The sequence below is a fragment of the Parus major genome, chromosome 6, assembly GCF_001522545.3.
Source record: "Parus major isolate Abel chromosome 6, Parus_major1.1, whole genome shotgun sequence".
Taxonomy (NCBI): Eukaryota; Metazoa; Chordata; class Aves; order Passeriformes; family Paridae; genus Parus; species Parus major.
In genome coordinates, this window is record NC_031775.1 from 12,101,723 (window position 1) to 12,120,704 (window position 18,982).

Sequence of the window (18,982 nt, forward strand, 5' to 3'; positions counted from 1 at the left end):
TAAAGGCGACACACTAGAAGTCCATAAGAAGCAGGAAAGAAAGGCTTTTCAGAGTCCAGTTCAAAAGTGCTAAATTAAAGGGAGCTCCATTTCCAGGAAAATTCTGTGCATAGTTTCTGGGAGATCTGGGCATTTCAGACCTCGAAGAAGGGAAGTTTGGTTTAGTAGTGTTGAGCTTGTTTTTTAACCCTCCACAGGCTTAGTGAATCAACCCCATTCAGAAGTGCACTGATGACAGGCAGACCTACCAAGCGTCTAGAAACTCTAACTTTCATTACTGCAAACAAAAGCAGCTTTGTTCCATACAAGTCCAACCTGATTTACTGCTTATCTCCACCTGAAGGCAGAATAATCCTGGTCTTGATAGGAAAACCATCCCTGCAGTGGCCAACAACACTTAGCAGGAAAGAGTTTATGATTTCAAGGAAAGAACCAACACAGTTATCTGGACTCCATAATCAACAAAAATGTGTTTTATAGTATCATTTAATTGAAAAGAGGAGAAAAACAGCCCAAGACAAATATAGCCCATAAACACAAGTGTTTCAAAAAGAAAGCCTTTTCACTGAAGCAGTAAACTTAAAAACTGCAGAAACACTAGAAGTCCTTAAGTACCTTAAGGAGGTACTTAAAATAAAAGAAGCTAAATTTGATGCTCATTATGGGAATCATAAAACAGACCAGTGGGATGGAGTCAGACCAAACAGGTGAATAAGAACAGCAAATTTACAATTGCTTAACATAGGTACTTAATCTGATATTTTCAATTGGCCTCACTGAATATCAATGCAATAATGAAAAGGTTAAACATATGCATATTTATCAGAATTAGCTCTTTATTTTTAGCAATAAACCAAGGAGATTAGTATAATGACTTTTTCATTTATAATCTTTTGGGTACACATATTTCTAGATGTTTGCTTTCTTTTGCTCTCAAGAGATAGAACCTCAGCTCTTGTTTTTCAGTTTCCCAGTTGTCAGTAAAATCACATCTTACATAGTGTTTATTTAGTTATTTAGCTGTCAGTGTCAGAATATGCCTAGGTACCCAGTCCTCAGGAGGAAAAAGCAGGACATGGTAGAAAATTTAGTCTCATTTCCATATGTTAATTTATTTGCTCAGGGTTCAAGGAGTCCTTGAAACACTGAAGAAATAGCTCTTGATCTTTTACACTAGTAATTAAAAAAAGGTATAGAGCAATTTTATCAGTCAGCCAATGTTAGAACTGCAGCATAGTTTCCTTGTGGTGAGAGCAGAAAAGCTGTAAGTGAGGCACTACTATGTATAAGAGAGACAGGTCTCTGAGCAATCTGATCTAAAGATGTCTCTGCCCATTGCAGAGGGCTTGGAGTAGGTGATCTTTAGAGGTACCTTCTAACCCAAACCTTCCCATGATTCTGTAATTCTATGAATATACATACAAAGATCTTCTGGGGCACCGGGGGCAAATCCAGCCATGGATTCATAAAGCTCTTCATCAGAGCCTGGATTCAAGGAACATTTCATTAACAGATCAGTGGACAGATGAGCCATGGACTCATAAACAGACTCATCCTCCTCGCCTTGCATCAGCTCTTCCTTAATGTGACTCTTTAGCATATCTGCAGTTTCCTGGAGAAGAAAGAGGGCAAGAAAAAAAAATCAAGTCTCTTTTAAATAAATAGTCTAGAGAATAAAAGCAAGCAAAATATACCTCTCTTTTTCATCAATGATGGAAAAAAACTCTGAAGACAGCTCATTCCCAAAGATTAAGGTTTCTCAAGTGACTTAAATCCCCACTACAGCTATCTGGGACAAACTTTGGAGATCTATGTTGTATTAATAAGTAACAGAGCTGAAACAAGGGCTGCTGACACATTCTGAGTAGCCATTATAGCCTCTCACTCCATCACATTCATGTCCTACCCAATGTCTGCAAACTCCCAGAACATAAGCACAGCTCATTCTAAAAATACAAATGCTTGTCAAAGGCTATTTTGGGGCACGCATAGCTAACCATAAGGCGGAAAGCTTATCACATACAGAGCACCTGCAAAATAGCAAAGTTTTAGCTTTGATGTAGATTTAGTTTCAGTTTCTTGGCATTAGCAGCAGCAGGTGACACCCAGAGTGGGAGCACACAGACCCCTTTCTGTGATATTAACAGGAAACCTCATAGCAGGCAGCAGTTCATGTAATACAGGCAACTCCTGATTCCCAGGAGAACAGAATGCTTTCTTATGCATTTACAACACAGACCAGGGCGGGAAGGCAGAGCTTCACCAAATCACACACAAGGAAGCAAAATGTAAAGCTTCATCCCATCCTCCTTCCCAAATTCCAATTATGTCACAAGCACAGCCATCTTAACAGTTGCAATACAACGAGATATTCTTCCATCCACAAATGTCGACTCATGGGCCCTCAATCCACTGGGCACGTGTGCCAAAGCTGTCTACACATGCTTCCTTCTGCAGTCAAAATGGGTCAGGCCAGCAGTTCATGCAACAAACTATTCTTACAGAGGTGCAGAGGAACCTTTGCCAGAGAGAAAATTAGGTGAGTAAATGGGTTTACTGTGATTTTCAGACATCCATACTACTGGTGATAGTGGTCACTGCCTTGCAGTGGTCACACTGTTGCAGATGATTAGTGTGCTTTGTACTGTGCTGCACATGGTCACTAAGGAGGACCTGCTCTTAACACAGCTCTGTCACTGTGCTGGTGGAGAGAATATAAGAGGAGCACAGTACTGCAATGAGAGGTTGGAAGGACTTTATGCACATCTCTCACTTACCCCGATGCAAAGATTTTGATCACACAATTTACAGTTTCTGCAGCCCTCCTGATCTCAGAATATGGAATTACTTTTATTTATCTCTAATGTATAAATTCAAGAAGCAAGGCCCAAGTCCAGGAACTACCCATGCCTCCTAAAATAGCTTAAATACTACAGTAACTGGCAGGCAGAACCACTCTAAAGCAGGAAGATCTATCACCCAGCACTTAGACAATGTTAAGGAAAATTAAACACAACTTTTCAACCTAAAGCAAAGGCAAGTAGAATTCATGTGACCTGAGTCAAGGACTTCCTTTTTATTTTGAAGCATACAGGCCAGAAACAGCTCAAACTGAAACAAAAGGAGAAACTCTATGCCTACCCAAGTACTGCACAGAAACTATTGCTTAGTGCAGCTGGAGTCAGGTCTGTGTCATAATCTGGAAAAGTCAGAGTTCTGTTTTCTGGGGGTGGGGTTAGCTCAAAGAGAAATGAATTGTCAGTTTGGATCCCTGAAAGAACAAATAGGGAATGGACAACTATACCAATGCAAGGAGAAATGGCTATCACCTGAAACAGATACACAGGCAGACTACACAGATCAGCTGTGAATGAGCTTGTAAGCAATCCTGACCATACTACAACTAATAAGAGAGCACCTCAAATTGTATCTTCCCAAACATTTTCTCTTCTCATATTACTCCCTAAAATAAGCTGGATGAAGGGGCTCTTTTCCCAAGATCAGAACTAGAAGAGTACACTAGGCACCAGCCACACCCCTGCAGAAACTTCATCAGATGCGTGGAGGAATGGAAGCCAGCATGACAGTCTCTGCTTCCATCTTACTTGCTCTGTGCAATAGCCCCAGGAACTTCCCTGGTTCCAGAGACACAATTAACCCTCCAGCCTGAAAGTTTTCAGTGTGGCTGGATGCCTGTGCTCTACACCCTACCACAACACACTTTATCATCCCAACACTCTTGCTGAAGCAACACTAAGTGCCAAGCTGGTGACAGAGCTACACCAGGTGTGGGACAAGGCAGAAAGGCTGCTCAGCTTCCTCTTACCACATATTCATCAATGAATTGGCGGAGATCCTTAAAGCCATGCTTTTCTGCTATGGTGTTTGGATAGTGGCCATACTTGTTGGCTACGCTGTAGGCCTGCAGTGCTCCAGGGCATGTAAGCAGCAAGGCAGTAAGGTTCTTCAGCCCATATCTTGCAGAGAAGTGAAGCAGTGTTGGCAACTCTTCATCCCTCTGATCTGTGAGAACAGAAGCCCATTAGCACGTAAGATTTTCTCTGGTAGCAACAGATCCAGTAGGTGAGAAACAGACACAGCAAACACAGAGACCAAAGCAGCCATGAAATCGCTGAAAATATATATATATACATTTTCAGAATCGAGTTAACTGCACAAATTATCTCGTGCATCTCCAGGCTTAAGTCCTATAACCTTTTAGTGGGGAATGCGGTGCTGTAATAGCTTAGAGGTATGTAGGATCACAGACTTGTAAGGGCTTCTTAGACCATAATTACAAAAAGACAGCATGCCAACCCAACTTCTCAGTGCCCACTGCGTATCTTAGAGTTATGGGGTTTGGGGAAAAGGACTGGGCTGTGGAGAAATGGCACATGAGACAGAGAAGAACAAAGCAGAAAACGTGGGAGACATTTGAGAAACATCATCCTTTCACTCTGTTTTGAAGCTGTCCACATAGCATCTGCCACAGTGCAGGGAAGTGAGAATGATACATGTAATAAAAAAAGGGTCACCTGACTCAAATGGCAATCTCCTTTCTATAGATATCATCAGAAATTAAGCTTTCTGGCTGAGAGCTGAGGTTTTTGAGACAGCCTGTGCAGGTACCACACACTGTAGCATTAAGGTGCGTCAAGGTAAAACAACTGATGCAAAGAAAATATGAAAATAAACCAAGATTCTAAACTTACTTGCTGTCATATCTTCTTCTTCCAGCTGGTTGATTCCAAACAGGTGTAGACCACTGGCAGGAATGTTCTTCTTGAGTGACTCAGTCAACAGTTTGTCCAGGGCTTCTATGCTATATGGCACAATTTTAAAGGCCTACAGATAAATGGAAAGCACTTTTGTTTGGTTGAGTCTGGAGATTCAGTCAAGGTGAGACTTATACAGTGTTTTTATTATTTAACACAATCAGAAAACAGTAGGTACACAGAAGGTAGAAATGTTCACATCAAACAAAGAACTTGGATAGCTTCCTGGTGCAGAAACAGAGTTATCATCAAGCTCAGTAGATGAGAACTGTATACTCCACAAGACAGAGTGCAATGAGAAAGTCATTCATGTAACAGGAGGCACAGAAAACTTGGTTCCTACTTTCTTGGCAGGTACATACACTTACTCTTGAAGCTGTTCCAATGAAATGTCACTCCTGCTTTAATTATACACTAGTCCATTTTGAATTGTTCTGGTACATGCTCTAGGTTTGGCTTTTGAATGGGTTCTTTACCACTGGGAAGCAGGCATATTCCCCAAGCAGAGGCATCAACCAGTACCAACTGCTCCACAACTTGAACTAAAAAGCAAGGGAAACACAGGCTCCCCTGCCCCAGGTATATTGGTGACTAACAAGACTACTCTGTATGCCTACCCTGTAGGCTTCCATTACATGGCAGATCATGGGATCAGGAACACACAGGCAGGCAACAGGCAACATAGCAGAAAACTTCCTTGTGCAAGCTTTACCCCTCTAATAGGGTTCAGGTACCCCAACTGAACAAAACAGAATAGGAAAACTGAGTGGTTGTATTGAAAAAGTAAGTGTTAAGAATCAACATATTGTTTTATGCTACTCTGCTTCCTCCAGCTAATAGGAATCATTTCTACTATTTACATTTTTATTTTTTTAATAACCCCTAGGTGCAAATTCCAAAACAATTTATTTCTTTGTGGTACTTTCTGTTATATCAACTTCTGTAATTCCAATCTTTTGAAGTCATCAAGGTCTAACTGTGGGTGTTGATTGACCGCATTTTTTTTTCTTAGTTTGATAACCTGACTCACCTTAGGCAGCTATGCACTCCAGAGATAGAAAAAACACCCATGCTTTCAATAAAAGGGGATATTAGAGTTAGGTGAAAATCCCTAAATAACCTTGCATGTCTTCATTTCAGAAGAGCTACTTCATGGTAAGCACTTTTGCTTATGCCTACTTGTCTAGCCTCTGAAAGAGCTGGTTTCCAAAGCAGCTGTTTGCTGAAGTCCTTACCTGGCACATGAACTGTACAGGGTTGGCTGCATTAGCCAACAGATTGCTGATTTCCTCCATGTCAGTATGGTAAGTGACACTTGTTTCTCCCACCATCAAGTCCCCTGAATATATCTTCAGGGGCACTGTCCCAGAGGTTAAATCTTTGAAAAGAAAGAGCAAAAATCACCATTAGCATGAACAATGGGCATGAGATTCCATGATATTCTGAGAGGACAGGAGGAGTTTGGATAGACTGCCAGATGGGTATCAGAACAGTTTTTACTATATAATCAATTATGATGTCTTGAATTAATGAAAAGTCAGGAAAAGAGTCATGATCTTGAAACACTAGGTAGGAAAGTACTTTGGAACTACCTTCGTTATAGCTATGTCAATGCACACAACCTGCCAGGTCCTCTGCTAGCAGTAGACTGGATCACTAATGCTAAAAGTACTCCACCTTGAACTAGAAAGCCTCACATCTCTCCACCCCTGGCTTCCCTGGAGCGGTCCATAAAGCCATACTACAAATACAAAGGAGCTGGGGAAGAAGAGGAGAGAAATCAGAAAAGTTACTAGAGATTTTGCAACCTCTGTTAGCCTCACTAGTCTCTGAGTAAAATCAATTAAAAGGAATTTCAACTTAGCAACTTTACCCATGCACAGGGTTATTTTCTACCTGCACTTTGGAGCTTCTTGATGTTTTGTCTAGTATGCACTTGTAAGTCTGAACTTTCTCTTTGAAACACAGGTAATTTGAATCCCACTAAAAATAGTCTTTCCCTGTTAACAACTCAGGAGGTGATAAAACAGTTAATAACATAAAGGAATTCAAATTATTCATCTTACTCTTAGAAACTTCAGAGCTTACATTGTATACTCCATCAATGTGAGGGCCATGTTTATAATTCAAAGTACAAGTTAGTTTCCAGGTCAGTGTTTATATCATAACTCTTGACTTAAGACAGATTAAATTAAGCCTTTATATGTTCATGAGATCACCTTCTTTAAATCAACCCACTTCACTGACTTTGTGGTAGTTGCTATAATGACTATTAGTCTCTATTCTCAGGGAGAATGGCAGAATGACTCTTCAACAGGTCAGACAAAATAGAATAAATAAAATAATGCTGGGAAAATAATATCAATCTTTAAGGGTCTGAAATCATGCCTTTAAAGTTCAGTGAACCTAAAATTTAGACAACCTTCAGTTTTGTAAATGTAAATATTTAGAGTGACACAACATATCTAAATTAAAAGGCAAGCCAGAATAAATAGTTTCAGCTATGATCACAGAGATCACTACACATTAAACACATGCCGTTATAGTCATGTAATTATTTACCGGCACTTACCTTCTCTCTTGGTGCCCTGCCAATGCTAATATGGTGGTCATAACACACAACTAAGTTCAAAGTGCTCCACAAGCTGCAATCCATTCTCAGAACTCCCACCAAGGTGTCCCTGCAACACTACTGCTGCTGGAGGGAAAACAAAGCCCACAAGCAGCAGTCTCTCTCAGTTCCTCATCAAAAGTATCATGGGTGAGAATGCAAGTTCAAGATTTCCTGGACTCAAGCTTTTCTGCATTGCAATCCCTTTATCCCCCTGGCAGCTCTCAGGACAGATAGGTCGAGATAGAAATGAAGCAATGAGTAAGGAGAGGGAAGGGAAAAAAAATCTCAGTCCATCTTACTTGGAGCCTTTACAGAGATTGTGTACTCATTCTCCATCTCAGCCAGCACACGCACAGAGGATGCATTCTCTGGAGAAAATTCAACTTCAGTTTTCATTTCACCATCTAGTTTACATTTCATGATAATATAAATTGTTGTCTGCACCTAAGACAAAAGACATTACAACACACAAAACAAAAACACTTAAGTCCATTTTCTAGGGATTTTGTTCTCATTGCAACTAACATATCAATTACCATCTATCATTTTCACAATTTTGAATGGTTTTGAGGAGCATCTTCCAGTCACAGACTAACTGGGCAGATGACTTCTGCTACAGCTTGTACCAGTATAGATACAAGCATTAAACTGATAGACTTCCAGATTTATTAGATAGATTTATAAACTGATTAGGGCTAGATTTGTAAAATTATTTACTTTCAACTCAATCCATCTCTTCCCTTAAGCAGCACAGCCACATTCTAAACAGAAACAAAAAGAAGAAACTTGGACTCTTTCCAAGAGAAAAGTATAGCATATCCTCTTTCTGAGGATATGCTATACTAAAAAGTGCTAGTTTTCAGACAAGAAGCCATGATCCAAGCTTTTCAGGGTCACTTGCAATGCATGCACCACAATTGTCATATTAGACTGGATGCTGGCTGTGGAGTTAGTAAGTTCATTAGATTCAGCTTACTGCACTTTCCACCAGAACAGAGGAAGGGAAGAGTGTGAACCTCACAGCACCCAAGCCAAGCAGCTATGTTAATGAGACAGTCATTAAGTGACACCACAGCCTGGACAGCTCTAAGCACTGCACATTACCAAGCTACTCCTGGGCCAGGAGAGCCAAGTCCATGAAAGATGAGACATGGAGGACAGGCGGCTGAGCAGGAAGGTGACAGAAGAATAATTCAGGACTAATTTCCAGGCCTGTAAAGCTGACCATTACAAAGCAGCATAATGAGTTGCACCAGCTCACAGTAAGAACATAGCCCAAGGAGTGGACATACAGTACCCCACATTGTATGCGGTTGGGCTGCACCAGTGGACGGTCCCCAGTGCTCTTGGATGATTCATGTTCTTCACTCATGGCAAGTCTGTGGGAGTCAGCTGGATTCTTCTCGTCTTCTGTTTCTGTATCAGTCACAGAGTCACAGCCTGAGTCTAAAATAAAGTATACAGAGTTCTGTTGCATCACTCCCCTTAGCTGAAAATGCTTATCACACACATCCATCCTGAAAAACAGCCATGAAAGTGGTGGGGTGGAACTTGCAATTCCGCTCAAAGTAATGCTCAGAAAAGGGGATCTAGTTGAAGAAAGGGAAACTACAGAGTTTCCTCCTTTTCTCCCTTAAGCGGATTCAAGGGGGAAACTCACAAAGACATAAAAGCAGTAGAGTAGCACTGAATATGCTTACAGAACAACAGTAGCACTCTTTGCTGAGCTGGATATTCCCCTCATGTTAGACAGGAAAATTAGCATGTGAATGTCTAATAAAAGAATGACCAGTATCTGAACTCATCTGACTCAAGCAGCACTCTAAATACACTGTAGGATAGGCAGCAGCCTTTAGTATTACATTCCTAAAGTAAAACGTGAAAACCAATGTTTCTGTCATTTCAGTAGCATCGTTAGTTTTCTCAATGCTGCTTACCCCAACTCCCAAGCTCAGTATTGCATCAAAAAAACCCCAACGTAATAGTAGTTTAAAGAGGTTCTGTTCGTTGAGCAAGAACCATAAATTCCAGTATCTATACAAGAGTGAAATTGAAAAGTACCAGAACCTTTGCATTGAAAAGTAACAGCATCTTACGTAAACAGAATCAAGAGCAGAATAAGCACATGTAAGCCTACAATGCATGTGTAGACAAAACCATGCTCTCACTCTCATTTCCAAAAACCATCATGGATATTGACAGAAGTGCAAACAAATAAACAAAAACTGATACCACTGGCTGAAAAAAACCTAGCCAGAATGAAAACAGATTATCTATCCCTGCCAGGAAATACATTTCTCAGCTAGAGAAAGGAAACAAAAGACAAGTACGTAGCTACTTTGTACAGAACACTTTTTTAGCTAGTTTCTACTTCTTGATTCACATGGTTCACACCATTCCCGCCTCCCCATCTCCCAGAACACAAGGTGAAACTCACTAACTCAGTTTTGTCAGAAGACTACCATGACTTCTTAAAACAATCTCCTGTAGTCTGAATTTCCCAAACTGTGTAAGCCCGTGAAGCAGTCAAGGATTTAAGACAACATTTTGGAACTTACGTGTTTTTTACTACTTACTATAAAACACATCTGTAAGGAGTAGTACAAATTACTTACCAGATAAAGTCTCAGACTTGGACTGTCATTGCTCTTATATTAATAAGAAATATTCAGTTTAAAATGCTCAGTCCTGATGAGAAAGACCTAAGTGATGTACTGTGCTGCCAAACCTGTGGCATCCATAGGGAGAAGCTGCCAAGAATTCAGATTTCATTCAGAATGCCCCAATCTCAAAGTACATCAATTTTCCACAAATCAAGAGAGCCAAAATAATTATAAGTGGGGCATCATTAGGAGTTCATGTCTTCCTAGTTTCAAACTGAAGCTAGAAGTCAGTCAGGAATTTTAATGTAGATTTCATTATTATTGTTATTATTATTATTACCACCAAAGACTTGAACTTGGGATACTTGAAGTGCTTTGTCACACAATTCTTTAAAAGGTATTTTCAGTACATTTAAATGGGATTTTAGGAATTATATTAAATGAACTTTGCTCCCAGGAGACAAGTTTTAAGCCATGAAACTTTAGCAAATCATTCAGCTAAAATGTTTTTCACAAACTGTGGTGCACACACACTTTACCAAGTATGTGAATCTCCCCACATGGCAAATAAGCCTACTCACTTGAGTACAAGTAGATTGCTGCTTTAATGTTTGCTGTAGAAAGAATAGAGCCAAAAACTTGCAACTCAGAGGTTCAAGTAAGGCATGACCACTGATATCAATGTTTCTTAAACAAACCTAGAACAGTACATGTAATTTAGCAAACGGATTTTCATACTGGACCAAATCTGAAGATTTTACTAAGCAACTGCTTTGACGCAAGGCTGAAGGCTGTACTGGAGGTCTTTGGGATTTTCAGACTGGTACCAAGTATTAGAGAAACATTGCAGAGGCATTATATTCCTTAACTCAATATTTCAATCAATACTGTTCAAAGTCATCAACTGCAAGAACCATTTTGGGAACCTTTCTCTTAGAGAAAAATAGACTTACTTTCACCTGGGAGTGCCAGGCAGTCCTTCTGTATACAGGAGAAAAAGCACTGGTCCCACATCCCTCCCTTATATGTCAGCTATCAATTCAGGTGTTCAGTTTATGCAGAGCTAGATGCCATATCTTTTGGGGGAGAAGAGGTAACTGTTACTAGAATAGGGTCTCTGTAATCTCTGTTGGTTATTTCCAATATGAGTAAATCAGAAAGTCTAAGCTCACAGCAGATGAGAGAGATAATGATGACCAAAACACAGCAACACATTGATGCTCCTGCAACGTACACACAAATGGACACTTGCCAGCATCCTGATCCTCAGGGCTCCATCCCCAACCCAATACAGAATCACTACTGTGGTAATTTTTACCTCACTTGGCCAACATGCAGTCCTTGAGAACATGTAGTTCCTGGAGAAAAATCAAACCAAAGCTGTGGATCATAGTTACAACATACACAGCAAGCAAGGATAAATGGCAGGGCAAGAGAGAACAAGCCCCCTGGTCTTTCTGTTTTAACAGTGTTGTATGATACTAGAAACAACTTACAGAATAAAGAATAATGAGAGCTTTTAAGAAGTTCTGGTATTGCACTTCTGCATTCTTGTAACAGAATTGACTGCCTGGAGGTCATGTGAACAAAGAGCTGTTAGGTAATACAGGAAGAAGCACGCAATGTTAATCAGTAATTGGATTAATAACTGAAGGAACTGGCACGCAGAGTTTCAGGTATGAATTATTCATTTATTTTTTCATTCAGAAAATACTGAAATTGCAAAGTATCAAATTCCCACATAAGCAGTGAGGTTATCCTATGATTCATCTTGCAAGTTCCAGTCATGTGCTAGTGACTGACTCATGAACATGCAAGCACTGGAAAAGGAAATCATCCCATTACATGTGATAATATCCATGCTCTAAAGCATTGTTAGAGCAGGTTTCCCATGCACTAAGATTCTTGAGTAATGACAACCTATTTGCATATACAGATTCAGCAGTTATAACATTGCAATAATAGCCAGCCTAGAGAGGCCATCACTGAGGAGATTAACACTGATTAAAGTTAAGTGAATACCTGAATTAAGCTTCTCCATGATTATGTGCTGTAGGTCAACACTCGTGGTTGTAAGAGGCTCTTTTCTGTTCCCTTTTAAACAGAGGCTACCTCAGGCCTCACTTGACAGTCTGTGAAATACTTGTGAAAACAGCAGCAAGGGGAGGAGATGCGGTCCAAGAAACCCAACCACATTTCCCCTTGAAGAACATGCCCCCCTCCAGGACGCACCAGCAGCTGAGCTGCTGACAGCAGCCTCATGCCCTTCTTGCCTGCCCTGCTGGGTTCCCTGCACAGCTGTCCTGCAGACACTCACCCCAGGGAAAAGCCCAGGGATGTGTACTTCAAGAGCCATTTAGCAGCTTCAGAAACTCATATGAAGCAGCCAGTTATTTTGACCTGCTGCTGTGGTGCACACACAGCTTGCCCTATCATCCATTTCCTCCTGGCAAAGCTGGAGGGCTATCGGCATGGAGCCGACAGCTGTGGTTTCTCACAAGTCAGCCCTTACACCACAGGACATGTGAGTGCATGGAAGAGCTCAGCAGTCAGTCCAGAGCACTCTGTCACCCAGATATTAATGCTAATGGCACAAGTGGGCAAGTTCTGTGTGTGGAGACCAGCCCCTCTCTGACATTTGTAAACACCTCCCATTCTGTCCATCAATCAGTTGAGACAATTAGCTCTCACAAGGCCTCAGACTTTCACTTCACTATGCTTAGAGCAAGAGGGAAGACCCTTAAAGAGAGCTCCTGCTTTTACCTGAAGCTAGCAACTGGCCAGTATCCTTTCTCAAGTACTAACAAGGACATTAAGTCCCCCAAAGCAACTCCAGCTGCCTTTGCAAGAATCAGACAAGGTACTGACAAGTAGTCAGGGGAAAGCAGGGAAAGTTATCTTTCATCACACTAACATCAGAGCCCCTCCTTTACCAACGGGATAAATGCACATCAGAGAAACACCTTGTGATAAACCCTCAGAACTGGGTGATACTGTAGCAACACTTCCCGTTTCAACTGAGTGGAGAGAAGCATGCAGAAAAACAGCAAGTGAGAAGAACAAAACACGGGAAAATTTAAGACTTTGTAAAGTGGTCCATACAGAACAAAAAAAGTATGGGACATCTCCCCCTTCTCTCCAAACCCCTCACCCCAATAGCTCATCTAGAAGCACAGCACCTACAAACAGATTTTCAATTCTACAAAGAGCATAGTCATGTTTCATATGTTGTCCAAAGCTTGAAACAACAATAAACTATTTCTCATCCTTCATCAAGGAAACAAGGTGTATTTTACAATGTCAAGTTTTGCTAAGCTTTTTGCAGGTCTAGTGTCAATTTGTGACTGGATCAAGTGTATAAACCTAAAGAGCTAGCTGGGGTGCACAGGAACAGGACACAGATAGGGAAGACATTGAGGAAGAAGCAGGGTTCTGGCCATGCAGACAGCAGATATTGACACGACCAAAATCTCAAGCAAGAGAGACTGGAATAGTTCACTTCCACGACTTTTGGCAGAAAGAGACAACACATACTGACAAGGCATATGCATGCCTCTTACGACTTTCAAGGGTGCCAAGAATCACATTATATTCATTACTGATTCAAGTCTTGCTGAGAAGCCGCAGGTAAGAAACATGAACATCCAAACTGCTAATTCATTATCTCCTCTTGCAGTACCTTCAATTTAAGCACAATGCATAACGCTTGCATGACAGAAAAGACAGACCCCATCAAAACCTACAAACATGGAACTCCACCTCAGAGAGTTGGGCAGCTGTTTGGAAATATCCCACCAGTCACTGTTTGACTGAATGTGCGGTTCTATAATTGATTTCAGTAGATCTTAGACCACATAACTACTGCAAGGGCAGTCATGCCTGCCCTCTCCTTCAAATAATTTCTCTTAGAATACCACCCTTGCAGTCCAGCGCCACACCCAATCATCCAGACAGATGAAAGGTGGAGAATAAGGCAGACACTCTTTTGCAGTATTCCATGCTGAGGTCAGCCTATGACACTAGTCAAACTTCCTCCTGGAAAACTCAAGATACACTGTTAATCTCAAGTCACTTGAGTCAAGTCAAAAGTTTTCTGAAGTAATAACAAACAGCCATGAAAATCTTACAAAATTCAACCCTGGAAGCAAAACAACTGTCCAAGTACACATGCAGGGTCTGTGAAATAACCTGAATTCTATTCCATACATCACTTCAGACCCACTCTGTAAGACATCTTTGTCTTGACCACATACTTCTGCCAAGATTTTTCAGAAATTACTTCAGCTGCTCCAGACTTGAATGTGATCAGTGATGGCCACTGGTCTCTTACTTTAAGCAAGTGTCTTAAAGCCTTGCATCATTAGCAGATACCTAGAATTAGTCTTAGACATCACCATAAAGCAGCCTGTGAGGAGATTGTCAGAACCACAAGCCACAGAGAAATACTATTAGTATTTACAAGGTGTATAAAGACTATTATAGTCTGAAGCTTCTTAACCACAACTGTTTATGTCCTTCACTATTTCTGGGCTATCATTTCATTGTCTCTGTTTAGAAAGTTATGCACCTGTGCTAGCACTGCTTGAATTTTATACTGCCATGAAAGAAAACCCATGAAGTACTGCTTTTTATGTAAATAAATTGGGACTTTATGAAACACCTTGATGACAAGGAATTAATCAATCCTACAGCTGGGAAGATTATTTTAACTACTTGATTCCATATGCTATAGATGGCTAAGAACATCCATGCATTTCTCTCTGAGAACTCTCACTATCACTTGGGGGCTTAGTTAAGGTTTCTCCAATTGCTTTAACCAGCCCTATAAAGTCTCTAACTTTCCAGCATCAGCCATGTATACTCATGCATGGAGAGGCATGCTACCAGCATGTTCTCTCAACCTGAACTCCTGTGCAAGAGCATCACAATTTCCTCTCCTTGATAGGCAGTGAGAAGCAGCCAGGCTGCTGAGCTCCCATATAACAAAGTGGGCTCTCATTTGCACCCAGAGGGCTGACTAATAGCTCACCTGCTCCTCTAAAATGAGCAGGGTAAAAGAACCTCATCTTATGTTTAAACACAATAGGCAGTTTTAAGAATTCACTTAATTTTACCCCTTAGGTAAAATTAAGAGGAGGGAGAGAGAACTGCATGCTACCACCTCATGTCTTCGAGGCCACTTCAATAAGCTGGAAGAAGTTAATACTGGATGTAATTTGCTGAGATACTAATAATTTCTGAGAACTACTCAGCAAATATTCCTCCACGGAGCACTGAGACCCAGAAGTAAACACCACGTGGCAGTTCTTGCCAAACTTAAAAATACATTGTGAATTTAGGTCTCTAGCCCAAAGTGGCAAGTATTAGCAAAAGCAAGCAATCAAATAATTACAGAAGAATAAAGCTGAAGGAAATCTCACATGTACTACAACTTCACCTGAGCTGAGAAACAGTTGAGAACATCTGTCCAACATGATCTTAAATTCTGAGTAGCTTATTGCAAGGTTGCTTTATCTTTACAGCTTGAGTCCAGCACAGGACCATAAAGTTGATTAAGGAACCACGGCATCTTTCAGAAGAAGAGAGGCTACAAGAGCTGGAACTCTTCAGCCTGGAGAAAAGGAGACTCAGGGGAATCTTATATTGACAAGATAGGAGAAAACGAGAAAGAGGGAGCCATACTCTTTTCCACAGTGCCCACTGACAGGAAAAGAGGCAATGCACACAAACCAAAATGCATGAAGTTCCATCTGAACACAAAAAAAACGTTTTGTTACTCTTGAGGCTGGTCAAACACTGGAACAGGTTGCTCAGAGAGGCTGTGAAGTCCTGCAGAGTCTCCACCTGCAGAGACAGTCAAAACCCAACTGAAAATTGTCTTGGGCAACCTGCTTTATCTAACTGCTTGAGCAGAAAGTTTAGATCATCTCAAGAGGTCCCTTCCAACCTGGAAGATATGCTCTCAAGTTTCATCTGTGGTTTCATCAGCGCAACGGAAGAAAACCAGGAATTTAATTTAATTTCTTGACATGAACAGGAGGAAGAGTTATACAGCTTATGTAGTTTTTTTATGCCATTTCCCTCTCAAAAAAAGCTTACTGCCCTGGTCTCCAGCATCTCTCAATGAAGCCCTCAGAAAATGGAGTAACATTTCAGCTCTTCTGATCTACAAAGCTCAGTTCTCATCTTCCTTCTTACTGTCCAAGGCCCTCCATCTTCACTGTATGATTCCTTACACTGACTTCTGACCCTCTTATTTCACAAAGAGTTTATTGGTACTCCCCTTTCATTCTTGTCCCAGTGCTGAAGAGCTCTGCTCAGCCAAGGCAGCACTTGCCCTTCGGCAGCACAGTTCACAGCTGCTGAACTCAGCAATCTCAGGCAGATATGGACTTCCCTGTGCTTTTACCCACAAGAGATGGCTTGAATACAGAAATCTCAAATCCACTGATTAATTAGAAAATGCTTTGGAAACATCAGCTTTTAAAGTGGGAAATTTGAAATGTTTCAAAGCAACATAAGTAGGGAGAAATAAACTGGAGCAATTGAAATGTCAAGTGAGCTTGAGAACACATGAGGAAGAGAAAGATCACTGACTCCTACTGTGCACCTCTGACTCCCAGCTGCTCAATGCACACAGCAGATCTATCACAAGCCAGGCAAGAGGGGTTAAGCAGCAGGCTGGTCACCGCGCCCTGGCGAGTGACGATACCCTGCTGGGCCTGAGCTGGTGTGTACAGAGACATCCTGAGCAAGACTGTTTAATCTAGAGAAAAGAAGATTTGGGGGGGAACTTACTGCTTTCTACAGCTACCAGAGAGGAGGCTGTAGACTCTCTTCTCCCAGGCAACATGCAATAGGACAAGATGAAAGAGCTTCAAGTTGCTTCAGGGGAGGCTTAGATTGGATACTATGAAAAATTTCTTCACTGAAAGGGTGGTCAAGCATCAAAACAGGCTGCCCAAGCAAGTGGAGGAATCACCATCCCTGGAACTGTTCAAAAAAATAATGTAGATGTGGTATGGAGGGACATGGTTTAGTGACAGACTTAGCAGTGTTAGGTCAGTAGTTGGACTCCATCTTGAAGATCTTTTCCAGCCATAATAATTCTTTGATTTCAACCTCCCCTTACCACAGTTATTGCATAATCTGAAAAAGTCCCCACAGATAACAGGAGTACCTGTAAATGCAAACTATCATGTGCTCTGTAGATTTCCAGAATTGAGAAACTTGAGAAGTAAAAATACCACATCTACAAGAGAGCAAGAGCAGGACACAATTGTCAAAAAGACTAGATTAATGGTTCCTCATTTCTGAATTCATAGTAAACTAATAAAAATTAAAATAGGTTGCAGCATGTGATGTCTGGAGGGTGTCATGTTCCCATGATGCCCTAAACAAACCACAGCTAAGAGCTGTGCTAGAGGCAACATCACAGCCTGCACAGGACCAGTGTGAAGCCTCTGGAGAAGAATTTGCCCTAACCACGTCCTGTACCACGCCTCACTAGCTCAGGATTCGGCAATTAGGAAGCTAAAGCTGAGTCATTTCAGCATCAGGCCCAGTTTTGACACTGCTGTTAGAAGTACAGACAAGTGCATGTGAAGAGAAGTATTTCCCAGAGGAAGACATCCAGGCCCAAATCATTTCAAATATGGTCATGAACTTTTTCTGCTAAGTGCTGTAAGAATTAAGGACTGCCTTAATCAGGAAAAATTCAGATTTAACTATGACCAGAGCAGAGGCTGTGTTTCTTTGTGGGAGAGGTCTGCTGTCACAAACATTTTAAGTTACTCATGCTGCAACCAAACCATACAGAATATTTTTTTTTACCAATCAAGAAGAAAGTTTTCACAGTTTCACCCAAAAAAAAGGAACTATCTACACCTGGGGCTGTCTTCAGGGAAAACATCAGAACATTTGCATTTGAGGCCATTCACAAAACTTGTGTAGAATCACAACATAGAGGAGGTCACAGAGTAATTTTTTCCCCACACAGAAGTAGTATTTGATATGTTCATCCAAATACTTTGGCCATGAAGGTAGCCCATCTTAAATAGTTTCTTCCTTCACAAGAATCAGAGTGACAGCAGAGGGCTCACCTTTGCAGCTGCTCTGATGTGCACAAACCAAACACCTGATATGGCATGCAGGTGACAACCACATCAGCTGTGACTGCCATAACAGTAACAGAAGTCCAGAAATTCTGAACCTTTGTGTGCCAAATTATCCACAACATGTTACAGCAGACTCCACAGCAAGTGAGTTTACTTTTATCCCATTTTTTCTCTCAGTCAAGTAATTTCCAGACACGCTGGAGTCAGCTTGAGATCAGTGTATTCTTATTAAAGCGAGAAAACAGAAAACAAGCTTATTTTTTGTTATGTAGAAACAGCAACAAACTCCCTTTCAAAACACCACCTACATAAAGCCAAAGCACAGTTTGTTTCAGCACGTGCTAATTTGCAGCACAGATGGAGAAGATCCAACTGTGAGAAGTCAGACTCTAGAGCCTTACCCTAAGTTTTGCAATAGATGTCTGGCAGCCAGCCAACTAAAGAATCAGGAAGCCCACTAAATTGCTGCTCAGAATGCAGCAAGCTTGGCAGCAAGGCTGGCAAGAACTGCCTCTGGAGAAAGACTTCAGAATCAACATACCTTTGTATTCTCACACACTCTTCAACTATACTAGAATTCACTCCTAGTCTGGCCTAAAATAACTTTGACAGTCCGTGGGTATGTTTAGTAACACTATTAACACTAATAAATCTCCCCAGTTTTGAACAGAATATTTTAAATCAACAAAATATTGGTTCTGTGTTCTAGACCTAAGTTTGGAAGAAAACAGTACCTAAATTTTGCTTTTGACAGAAACTGTCAGAAAGGCTAATTTAATCTCCATTTGGTTTTATTTTGCAGAGTATAAAAGTTCAGCCACTGTTTTCTGTCTTCTTTCAGACTGAAAGGAAAGGAGCCAAACTACTTAAGCT

At 41.0% G+C, this 18,982-nt stretch overlaps 1 protein-coding gene across 4 annotated transcripts in view; it reads right to left on the reverse strand.

The window, feature by feature from the left end:
* The window catches only part of PIK3AP1 (phosphoinositide-3-kinase adaptor protein 1), a 42,460-nt gene that overhangs the window by 12,130 nt on the left and 11,348 nt on the right, over positions 1-18,982 (reverse strand). For 3 of the 4 annotated variants that reach the window (XM_015633563.3, XM_015633564.3, XM_015633561.2), the window contains exons 3-8: positions 8,687-8,835; positions 7,689-7,833; positions 6,011-6,153; positions 4,713-4,845; positions 3,827-4,023; positions 1,423-1,612 (exon numbers count right to left, since the gene is read on the reverse strand). In XM_015633563.3, coding sequence (XP_015489049.1) covers positions 1,423-1,612; positions 3,827-4,023; positions 4,713-4,845; positions 6,011-6,153; positions 7,689-7,833; positions 8,687-8,761 — 883 coding nt within the window. In that variant the 5' untranslated portion in view covers positions 8,762-8,835. Of the gene's footprint in view, positions 1-1,422; positions 1,613-3,826; positions 4,024-4,712; positions 4,846-6,010; positions 6,154-7,688; positions 7,834-8,686; positions 8,836-12,014; positions 12,139-18,982 lie in introns of those variants that run through there. The other variant, XM_015633562.3, reaches the window with a different exon arrangement.